Source organism: Quercus robur, chromosome 11 (assembly GCF_932294415.1).
Source record: "Quercus robur chromosome 11, dhQueRobu3.1, whole genome shotgun sequence".
NCBI classification, from domain to species: Eukaryota; Viridiplantae; Streptophyta; class Magnoliopsida; order Fagales; family Fagaceae; genus Quercus; species Quercus robur.
The window spans coordinates 51106451-51118691 of record NC_065544.1 but is presented as its reverse complement, the minus strand read 5'-3'; the positions used below and the strand labels follow the sequence as shown (position 1 = coordinate 51118691).

At 34.6% G+C, this 12241-nt stretch overlaps 2 protein-coding genes across 2 annotated transcripts; one reads left to right on the top strand and one right to left on the bottom strand.

Annotated features, from left to right (window-relative positions):
* Nucleotides 1-364: 364 nt before the first annotated feature.
* LOC126705554 (uncharacterized) lies at nucleotides 365-5027 on the top strand. The gene is made up of 2 exons (XM_050404607.1): nucleotides 365-801; nucleotides 3881-5027. Exons 1-2 carry the CDS (start codon nucleotides 490-492, stop codon nucleotides 4718-4720), a joined length of 1152 nt encoding a protein of 383 aa, XP_050260564.1. The 5' UTR covers nucleotides 365-489; the 3' UTR covers nucleotides 4721-5027.
* Nucleotides 5028-7302: 2275 nt separating this feature from the next.
* On the bottom strand, nucleotides 7303-12241 carry LOC126705945 (CDP-diacylglycerol--inositol 3-phosphatidyltransferase 1-like). Its single transcript, XM_050405182.1, has 11 exons — nucleotides 12088-12241; nucleotides 11081-11206; nucleotides 10363-10447; nucleotides 10217-10266; nucleotides 9644-9683; nucleotides 9421-9465; nucleotides 9228-9293; nucleotides 9027-9141; nucleotides 8893-8949; nucleotides 8708-8806; nucleotides 7303-7795 (listed from the first exon to the last, which is right to left on the bottom strand). Exons 2-11 carry the CDS (start codon nucleotides 11145-11147, stop codon nucleotides 7736-7738), a joined length of 684 nt encoding a protein of 227 aa, XP_050261139.1. The 5' UTR covers nucleotides 11148-11206; nucleotides 12088-12241; the 3' UTR covers nucleotides 7303-7735.

Genomic DNA, 12241 nt, shown 5'->3' with positions numbered 1-12241 from the left:
GATTGAAATAATACAGTGAGATCCATGAATAGTATCAAAAAGTGCAGTAGGGCTCATGAATAGTAACAAAAATGTACTGAATAGTAAAATAAACTTACTTCTGAAAATGGAAGCAAAGACACATGTAGATAAGTGATCTCAATTTTGAATGATAAGTTCGACAATTCTTTTTTTTTTTTTTTTTTTTTCCATTCCTCCACCCCAAATTAAATATATAATTAGTAATTTTTTGAATATAGAAATTTTTTATTTTTTATTTTTTTGGGGTGTAAGACAGTTTTTTCTTTACTTATTAAGCTAGGTTTAGTTTAATACTTTAAAACTATTATAATCTCTCTTTTTTTTGTTTTTCAAAATTCAGTTAAACTTTCTTAGCCACTATATCCTCAACCCCACCACCCTCTTTTCACATCTCTCTCTCTCTGTTTCTGTTTGCAAAGTCTTTAGCTCTAAACCTCTTCACAGGCAGAGAGAGAGACCAGAGAAGCCATGGAAAGGCTTCTATACTCTTCATCTCCAACCCCTTTCAAGCTGATCTTAAAACCCTGCCCATTTGTCCCTCGACTCGCTCGAGTTGACTCGGCAAGACTCGCCTTTTCACCGCTAACTCGGGCCAAGTCGAGGCGAGTTGGCTCGTTCTCTTGCAAAAACGAAAACCCATCTCCCTTTTCTGCTTGTTCATCGTCTCCATTGGATAATTTACATGCTCTGCCTTCTTCTCCGGTCGGGTCGCCAAACGGGTCGGTGCCAAAACCCAATTTGCTTAAACAGATCGCAGTTGGGGCATCTGAGAAACGAAAGGTGTGGTCTTTGTGCAATGATTTTGTGTAAAAATTGAAACTTTTTTGGATTTCCCTTTGTGGGGTTTGTCTTTTTTGATTGCAAATGATCATATGCTGCATTTACTTCTTTGTTTTTGCTGTGTGGATTTCATGGTAGTTCTTAAGGAACTATTGTGTTTGATTGGATTTTGGAGAAAACTGAGGGAAAAAGAAGAAACTTTGAGGTCTTTTTTCACATTTTCCTTTGTTTCCTTATGGCGTATGAGCAATTTATGAGAGCCCAAATGCTTTATAATGCCAACATTTAGATTGAATTTCTCAATTTTCCTTAATGACCATTCTGTGTTACCTTAATTATGATTTTTTTATGGGAAATATATAATTCAGTGATAGGAGCTGAAGTTTGGTGTATGTAGTAGTCCTGTTTGGATAAGAAAATATGACAATGCCTCATAAATTTGTTGAAGATATCAGAGGGCTAATACTTTTAGGACTTGAGGATTTTTGAGATTGGGAACTGGATTATGGGGATCTGTTTGGCTATCAAAATGAGAACATTTTTTTCCCCGGAACCCACTTAAGGGAGTAATTATTCAGTACTCTAGGAGCAATGCTCCCTTCTCTCACTAATGAAATCATGGTGAGACTGAGACGCATAATTCATGTGAGAAGAGGGAGCATTGCTCCCAGAGTATTATATAATTTTCCTGCTCAAGGTGGGTTTTTGGACGTCTCACCTAAATTGCAAACTTTGTTGCAAGTCATGGAGGATTAGGAAACATGGCTGGGCAGCTCAGCCTAAATATGCTAACACCACTTGCTATTATTTTTATGAGCCAGGTTCATTCTTTTAACTATCACGAAAGATTCCTGATAGCATTAAATTAGAAACATACATCTAGACTCTAGTATTGAAAATCCTTTTTTAATGTATTTTTTTGTTTTTTGCTCTGTGATGTTGGTGCTTGATAAATGATAAATAACTTTTAGGAAAATTGGTGTTAATTTGATTGCAGGAAGAAAAACCAAGGTTTATGAACTTGGTGCCAAGTGTAGAGTTAATACGTACACCAATATTTTAATGCTTTGAAACATTAAGTTCAGCCATTCGAATTATCTCCTTTAGAAGATTATTCCTTAGTCAGACTTTATACTGTTTCATCTGTGTATTTTGTCACAAATAATGTATATTAGAAATCTCTAGTACGATATCCAAGTATACAATAAGTTTTTGATCTCCTTACAATGCCTCATCATTATGATATGGAATTGGAGGCCTACGGCTGTAACCTGTCTGCATGCTGTCCACTAACGCTTACCCGGTATCCAGAACTACTGAATTAGTTGATGCCAATAGATTTGTTTAGTGAAATTGTTAATGGGAAGCATACATTGGATCCTTGATGTTTTAGTTTGGAATAGGTTTGTGTATCCTTACTTGTGCTGAGATACTGTTCTGTTGCAAAAGTAGTCATCAAATATTTGATTTGGGTATAGCTTACCCAGATTGAATGTGTTATCTGTTTGATCATAAATGACCCAAAATTTTAGGTCATTTATGGATCCTCAATAATAATCAGTGCATTTGCTCACTCCTTGGCAACCTGTCCTAAGTCTAAGAGTCAGGTGTCCCTAATATGTTTATATTGGAAGCAACACAAAATAAACCAAATTTTATACCCGAATATTGGCTTTCGAAGGCTCCAGATTCGATTCTTTCTCAAAGACAGATGATTGTGGGCTCTGAGAGTAGTTATTGGATACTTCATCATGATCATTGGAATGGAGAGGCTTTGAGGACCTTCTCTTTCACCAAAGAGGAAATAAGAATCTTCCACTTTTTTTTTTTTTTTTTTTTTGATAAGTAATGAAAATTTTATTAAAAAACAAAAAACAAAAAACAGCCAACCGGAGTACATTGGGAATGTACTATGGGGGCATAAATCAATAACCAAGATTACAATGATCAAGTAAAACAGGAAGGGAAGAACAAGAAAAATGACAAAAGACCACACTCCAGTCAAGGAGAGTGTGTAAAAACAAAGATTTAATCTCTAACATAGAGCGTTCCCATCCCTCAAATAAGAATCTTCCACTTTGGAAGAGCGTTGGTCTTGCTATGGCTCTGGCACCGAAAGGCCTCTCATTTCCTCTGGTAGGATACAGTAACAAGACTATAAGCTCATCTATAATCCTCTCAAAACCTAGCTATTAGAGTTAACCAATGGCTTTTGGTATCCATCTCGGAGAGCATGAAATAATTGAGTTGAGCTAGGCACTGGCCATAGGGTGACCATTAGCCACATGTATTCTTTTTCATCATTCGACATGTCCCTTTTTAATACTTATACTAATGTTATTTTAGGTCGTTTTCTACCTTGTTGCCTCAACTTGAATCAATTCTATCTTTCTCATTTAATATTTGATTTGGGTATAGTTCACCCATATTGAATGTGTCATCTGTGTGATCAGTGTTCCATTGTAATCATTAGTTTATTAATTGCATGACAATTCATGAATTATGATTTTTGTGGTTTTGCACTGGGTGCTAGTTGGCACATCTCTTCTTGTGTTTGGACTGTTCAATTCTTGTAGAAAGAATGTTTAGGATTAATCATTTAAAATTGAACACATCTGAAATGGTGGAACTTTACGCAGTAGAAAACTTGCAATGCTGCTCAAGTATAACCATTTTTTTTTAAAGATAGATGGGTAGATATAGTGGAGGAAGGGGAGGTGGGGTTCAAATCACAAACATGGAGCACTACAAAGGATGTCATATCCACTAGGCTATCATACATGACTTTTAAGGTCACTGTGATGAAACTCTGGGTGTGATTAGAAGCTCATGATTCCACACACGTGCAATTGTGCACACTCTTGTATACTCAATGCACATAGAGTAATGTCTGATTGTTAATGGCATTGTATCATATGATCAACTCACAAGCAATAACGTGTATTTACCTAAAATAGTCATGTTTTTAATGGGATGTGCAAAGTCCTAACACTTCAATTATGTTTTTAAACTTCAAATGGTCAATCGTCCTATTTGCTTGAAAATCTTACAAATTTTATATATTTGCGAAACTGTTCAGGCAATCACTGCTGGTACGTGTATGGCACTCTCTGCTCTCATTATGATCTTACTCCAGCCAGTTTTTGCCCCAGCAGCTTTTGCAACCTTCCAAAGCGCAGCTAAGGCAGGGGGTCCTGCGGCTGCTGCAGTTGGGCAAAGACTGATCCAGACTGAATTACTAAGTAGTGCTTGGACCGGCTTCTTTGCTGGTTGCTTACACACACTATCAGGACCTGACCACCTTGCTGCTTTAGCTCCACTCTCTATTGGTCGTACCCGAATGGAAAGTGCTGCTGTTGGAGCCCTTTGGGGGTGTGGCCATGATGCTGGTCAGGTTATTTTCGGCTTACTATTTCTACTGCTAAAGGATCAGCTCCACATTGAAGTACTCCGAATTTGGGGCACAAGAGTTGTGGGCATTACCTTACTTGTTATTGGTGCTATGGGCATTAGAGAGGCTTCAGAAGTCCCTACTCCATGTGTTGCCTTAGAAAATGGTGAGTGTGATGTTAATGTTTATGAAGCTCTCGACAACCCAGCAGTTGGGAAGAAGAAAGTCGGTTTTGCAACTTTTGCCACAGGGATCATCCATGGGCTCCAACCAGATGCATTGATGATGGTCTTGCCAGCTCTTGCTTTGCCTTCCCGCTTAGCTGGAGCTCTATTTCTAGTTATGTTCTTGGTTGGTACTGTGGTTGCAATGGGAAGCTATACAGTCTTTATTGGCTCATGTAGTCAAGCATTAAAGGATAGGATACCAAGAATAACTGAAAAACTCACATGGGCTGCTTCCCTTGTAGCAATTGTTCTTGGATTTGCCATTATCATTAGCCAGTTTTTCGGGTATAGCCTATACTAATAAACCTACCAACTTTGGAGATTCAACATTTTGCCTCCTTAATGTTAGAAAAAGAGCTCAGAAAGGATCATTCAATTTGTTTCAGGAAAAGTACGTCTGCACAGCTTCTTTGCCTCTGAGAATCAGCCTCTTAATATTATCTTCTTTTGCTTTTGAAGGTTTTTTCTTTGTATGAAGGTTGAAACTTTTAACATACAAGGGAAACTAGTGAGTTTGAGAACTTTTTCGTAATTCTTTTATGGTAGATTTCAGATTGTTTTAACAACATGGTTATGAAAATGTCTTATGCTTGTGTTGTCTCATCAAAGGTAATGCTCTCTTTTTTGATTGCTTCATTTAAAATCACTGCATGTTTTGTATGACTTATTAGAACACGTGTATGCCACATAAAACCTTGTGGCTCCACCAAGAACTAGAAAAGGGAGTGAGAGAGTATAGGCTATCTGGGTTTTTTTAACTCTTTGTGAAAATTGGAAAACTGACAGACCCTTATCCATATAGGAAACTTGTACAACCTAATGAACCTATAGAGACTGCACATCTGGCTAGCTATCTAATGTAATGGACCGTTTCATAGCTAAACAAGAAAGTGTTTGTTAAAACAGGATAACCAAAAGGCTAAGGTCATCTAATCATCACAATCGTTTGTTCTCTTGTGTTTGTGACGCACACTATTGTTTCTGAGGTATTACTCGTGTAACCTGTATGCAATCAAATTTTTCACAACATCTGGAGCTTAGTGTGTGGTCTCCACTGATTGCAAGATATCAGTTGCATGCCCCTTTTTTATTCTTGTCCTGTTGGCATCTTCATAAAACAATTTTCTTATTATTATTACTTTTTTTTTTTACTATGGGGTTAAAAGGGATAAGTCAAATTTGGCATATTTCATAATTTTTTTAAAATTGCTAATATGACATGTTATAATTGGTACACGATAATAATAGTGTGGTGAGTTGTAGACTCATATAAAAGAAATGTTGAGTAATTATTAGACATTCTAATATTCCACATCAATAAATGCAAGCCACATGATACAAGAACAAATTTTCCGAATTACTTTTTGAATTTTTGTCAAATTTATTAATTAAGTAGCTTGAATATATTAGTGTGAAGTACCATGATACTGTATTCTAAGAATACTTAATAATTTTTCAACATTTCAATCACAATAAGTCAATAAGTCATGTCAACGTCAATAATTGTGAAAAATGTTATCTCTACTCTCTAGCATTATTTATTGGAAAAGGTTCACCTCAAACTAGTTTGGAATAAAATTTCTATTATTCCCTATATGACAATTAATATAATTATCCTCATGTTCTTTTAGTTGCATGACATATTTTCGCATTACATATTTAACAAGGGAGAGTCCAATGTAAAATAAGGGGAAAAAAGGACATCTAAACAAGCACAAAAACGAGCTTGTATTTGTTGTTGGGCTAGCAAGCACTTGTTTCCTTGCCCTTCGTGTATGTGTGTGTGGGCGCTCAGGGTAGAAATTGCTTTTACCATTTTCAAAGAGGGATTAACTGTGGACTAACGAAAATGTTAAAAAAGAGCAAGTATTCGTTAAATCATCATCAAAGTTCTTTAAATATGATCATTACTGTTCTTCTACTTGCAATATTATGCCGTGTTTGAGAGACCTTTGTATTCTATGATATTTGGAAACAAAAGTCCTTGCTTCTACTCGATACAAGATCAACAATGCTATAGACAACAAATTTGCCTACTTTTTTTACAACTTGACCAACAATGCTGTAGACAACAAATTTGCCTACTTTTTTTACAACTTGACCAACAATGCTATAGACAACAAATTTAACTACTTTTTTTACTTGTTAAACTGACAGATTGTGATTAGTGCACCATTGTTAACATCACATTTAGCTAAAACTGAAAATTTTTTTTATTGAAAGTACTATCAATAAAGTTAAAAAGTAGCTGAAATAATACAGTATAACCTATGAATAGTACCAAAAAGTGCAATGAGATCCATGAATAGTAACAAATATAAACTAAATAGTAATAAAAAAAAATGCAAAACTGACCTTCTAAGTTTCTTCAGATTTTATTTCAGTCCTCTAATTTTACTTTTGTTCATTTCAGTCTTCTAACTATCAAATTTATTCAATTAAGATTTTTCCATCAACTTTTGTTATATGTTGTAATTAATTTTTCAATTTTATAAATTTTTCTTCAAATTTTTTTAATTAAAAAAATTCAGTTAATGATTGAAAAATATTTTTCAATTTTTTTTTCTAAAAATTTTAACAAAAATTAACAGAAAGGCCTTAATTGAATAAATCTAAAACTTGGAAGACTGAAATGAATGAAAGCAAAGTTAGAGGACTGAAATAAAATCTAGAGAAAGTTAAAGGGTCAGTTTTGCATTTTAACCTAAAAAAATCTGGTTTTTTAAGCCAATACCAAACGCCACCTTATCACACATCAACAATAGAATCATTGACAAAAGATACACAAATACGCATACTTTCTGTGTTCATTTACAGTTTGAAGAATAAACCCGTCACAACATGAACTCACCATTGTCTCTAATTAGTCATACACAGTGGAAAGAAGCAATTAATGAGTGTTAAAGTAATATATAGTGTTTGAACAGCATTCTAGTAATATCATCATCAGTAATTCAGTATTCATCACTAATCAAGTTGCCAATTAGGCAATAGCATGCAAGCTATGTGGATTCATGGCATACACTCACCCAGTATAGACTATGGGGGAAACTATAAAAAAATAAAAAAATAAAAACAAACAAACAAAAGCAAAATCCAAAAATGAAATGAACAAAACCATCTTCAAGCCAAGAGCCCCCATAGCACCTGGGGGGAAAGAAGGGAAAGAGAAAGCTGTCTCTTAAGAGTTATAAACTAGCATCAGGTGATTATCAATTGATAGATAGTCGGCATATTTGTTACTTATGATGCAAATTTGAACACGTATTTGACACTGGCAGCAGAATACAAAGATGTCTATCAACAATTAAAGCTATCAGGGCTTCTGCTTTTTGTCGATGTCATAAAGCACACACAAATCTGCTGCGGTCTTCATCTGCAACAATGAAATCATTTCCAGAAATAGTTATTAAGTGTAATACTTGAACACAACACGAGCCAGTCATATAATAACAATTCACATATATTATTCACTAGAGAACTTTCAGTTGATTCAATGCAAAAAAGTACTGTGCCTAGCAGGAGTTCTTTAAGATAGCCATAAGCAGCATCAATACAAATTCTGAACCCATTTAAGCAACCTCAATATAAGAACAATTTGAGATATCCATAATCCATAACTTGATGGAATGAATAGAAATTTTACTGCATATTATGCATTCATGTGCCAATGCCAAATAAATGTATAGCATTTGCAAGAATTTACAATAATGAAATGGATTGGAAAATAATAATAATAATAATAATAATAATAATAGTTAATGTAAAAAACTAACAATGTTCTTATACACTAAATCACCAAGATCCCATACACAATGGTTTATTACAAATAAATTTTTTTTTTTTTTTTTTTGATAAGTAACTTAAGAAATTTTATTAAAAAAACCAACCAAGTACACTAGAAGTGTATTACAGTGGCACAAATCAAGAACCCAGATTACAACGATCAATAAGATAGGGGAGAGAAAAACAAGAATAGGAAGGCAAAACTAAACTCCACTCAAGGAAAAAGAAAAACTTAATGCCAAGAATAGGGTTTGAATAGGGACCAGCTACACCATTGTTTTTATGTCAAATAAATGAGGCTATGCATCCAGCATTTACCAACTTCAGGGAATGCATGATGATACTTTGTATTTTCTGATAGGTAACAATGCTACTTCGTTTCTACAAAGGTTCTTGATTGTCCAAAATAAGTTGGGTGGACAGGAATTCTTATAGAAGTTATTAAGGTATTATTAACTATTATCTGTAGTTCTGACAGAAGTATAAAGGTATTGGTTGTTACCTGGATAACATTAACAGTTTGCTTGATTGTGCATCCAAGTACACTAAGAGCAAGTATAGAAGAAATAAGTAAACTCTGCTTTGCAGTCCTCGTCAAGACCTATAAAAGAAAATTATTCAATAAAGAAATCTAGAACCTGGAGAATTAACTAAAACCTTGGACAGCAATAAAAAAAAAGGGCTTACATCCATCAAACTTTCAGTTTGGTTTTCTGCAAGAAGGAACAACACTATGTACAGAACCTACAGACTTGAAACAGTCAGATCAGGTGAAGAGTGATTACTTCTCATGTAAATAAACTGAACAATGTTAAATTTACCTCAACTGCCACACAACAATATGCCATAAACATCCTGTTTCCATAGTATGCCTTGAAAAGCCAATTAGAACTGTCTTTTACATCTTTATGACTAACCTTGCCTGACAAGAAAGTACTGATCCAGCAGTGTTGTCAAATAACAAACCAAATCCATCAAGTAGATATGAACTTAAAAGATAATAAATAGGGATGGTTGTTTACCTGTACATTTGCAGCCAGTGGCTACCAATATCTAAGGCAAGCAGTGACAAGAAGATGAAGCCAGGCCTACATAGAACCCCCACCACCCCCCCCAAAAAAAAAAAAAAAAAAAAAAAACTCAGATATGCATGCATATAAATATAAGCAATATATAAGCAATCTTCTTTAATGAAAAAATTGAGAGAATGCTTACCTGTATACTTGGGAAAGAATTACTAACAGGCAACCTGTGCTAATCCTGTGATACAAAACATATTAATTACAACAAGATAGGCACAATCAGGTAATTCAACTTCCCAGTGGATATATATGACAGAAAACAGTATAAAAAGAAGGATAAGACCTAAAGAAAAATCCAAACTGACACATGATTGTGTGACGCACAAGAGAGAGAGAGAGAGAACTTAAAAGATCACCTGTCTGTTACCATGTCCAAAACAGATCCAAATGTTGAAACTGAACCAGCGAGAAAAAAGAATGTGAATGAAATGCTAAACCTCATATATTTGTTTCAGCTTCTTATATCATTTAAAGGTAACAAACATCATTACATTACTATACTCAATAAATGTTCACTAACATAAGAAATGGTATTATCTAGTAATATATGGAAATTTTTTTTTATTAGTAATACACTGCAATTTCAAAATAAGGCCGGTAGTAAGCAGTAGGTGATTTTTATATATGGGTTCCTTCTTCATTTTGAGTTTATGCTCTATTCACCTTAAGAAACAAGAAATATGCAATAAGGTTCAAGTTGAAGCCACTATATCAAAAGGTGAAGGCCAAAAGCTTGAGGCTGGAAAAGTAAAACATGTGACATGTGAACCCAAGACTAAAAGACGGCATGAGAATCTCTACAGGAAAAAATTACATATGACTAATTTAATTCACACAACTATGGGGAAACATATCAGCTCCATTGGATAAAATGTTCAGCATTAGATACTTCAGTAAAACATAGTTGGAAACCATAAACGATTCTTTACCTTGATTGAATTTGCGAGCACACCAACCATCCACACCATCCAATACAAAGCTGAAACCAAACTCAAGTAATATTTCCCACTTTCACATAACTTAAAGACAATGATACTCAAAACCAAAAGAAACTTCCCACAACATTGGTTCTCACCTGAGAAAGTATAGAACAGAAAAAAGCCATTTGTTGTTGTAGCACCGAGCAAAGGCAATGATGTTCATAATGACCCTTAGATATCCTGCACTCAATTAAGCATAAATTCATTCAACCAATACACAGATATCATAAAAAGAAGGCCAAAATACACTGTTGGTCCCCCAAACTTTAGCTCATGAGCAATTTGAGCCCTTGAAGTTTAAAGAGATTGCTTTTAGTCCCTGATAAAATTAAAGTGGTCGCTTTTAAACCCTAAAAAACTTAAAATGATCGATTTTAGTCCCTAACAAACTTAAAGTGATCACGTTTAGTCCCTATTGAGTGATGAAGTGTCAATTTTTAGTCTGGCCACGTCATCTAAGGGACTAAAGTGACCTATTTAAACATAGAGGACGCTCATGAGCTAAACCTTAGGGACCAACAGTGTATTTAAGTCTAAAAATTAATAACCAGTAACTTAGTAATGGAATTTGGTCATACGGGGTTGGAGAATTTCTCTCTAACATAGTATAGAGAGCTACAGCTTACAGTCCATTTGGTTAATGGTAGCAGAAATCAATCAAAATTTAGACCTTTCATAAAGTGCTCATTACACAAATATCAATCACTACTGGGGTGGAATTAGATGCAACCAAAGAAACATTAGCACAAAATTTCAAGTATCAAATTCAGGAACATAACAACAGTATAGTACTTAAAAAAATCAAATACCCACCAATGATATTGGGAATGTAGAGGTACACAGACAGTTTCCCAGGTCTGGTTCCACTTCTCTTGGCCATTGAAAAAGCTTCTCTCCACAAAACTCACAAATGAATGAACCGCCAAATGAACTATTTCCCTGTACACATTTCTTGTCAGAAACACAATGCTTACCAATGCAATTCACAAATATTTTAAACAAATAGAGCAAACCCCTTCATGGGAAAGCTCCTATTTTGAACTGCCAAACAAACTATTTCCCTGTACACATTTTTTGTCAAAAACACAATGCTTAACAATGCAATTCACAAACATTTTAAACAAACAGGCAGAATCCTTCATGTGAAAGCTCCTATTTCGATCTGTCAAATGAACTATTTCCCTGTACACATTTCTTGTCAAAAACACATTGCTTAACAATGCAATTCACACATATTTTAAACAATAGGCAAAACCCATAATGGGAAAGCTCCTATATTGAACTGCCAAATTAACTATTCCCCTGCACACATTTCTTGTCAAAAACACAATGCTTAACAATGCAATTCACACATATTTTAAACAAATAGAGCAAACCCCTTAATGGGAAAGTTCCTATATTGAACTGCCAAATAAACTATTTCCCTGTACACATTTCTTGTCAAAAACACACTTAACAATTCAATCACAAATATTTTAAACAAATGGGAAAGTTCCTATATTGAACTGCCATATAAACTATTTCCCTGTACACATTTCTTGTCAAAAACACAATGCTTAACAATGCAATTCACCACATATTAATAAATGGGCAAAAACCCATAATGGGAAAGTCCTATTTTGAATTGGGATTCACTCAATTAGAGCAAACAATAATCTAAAAAACACAAAATTGAGGACATGGGTCCACCATATCTAGACCCTCCAGATGGAGAAACCCAGATCTCTGAAATGGGACCCACTAGAGTGGAATTTAACAAGCTAAGTTCTTTATTAAATAGTACACAAAAATTTGAACAAAGTCTGAGAAAGGAAACCAACCTGGGAAAAAAATTACCAACGCTGAAAGCAAAACCTAAACCCTCAAAACTCTCTGTATGTTTGATTCTTCGAAGATTGTTTTTTCTGTGTATCTTTATCTTTGGGGTTCTTTTCTTTGGGCCTTGTTAAAGTAAAGAATCCCAAAAAAGTAAAA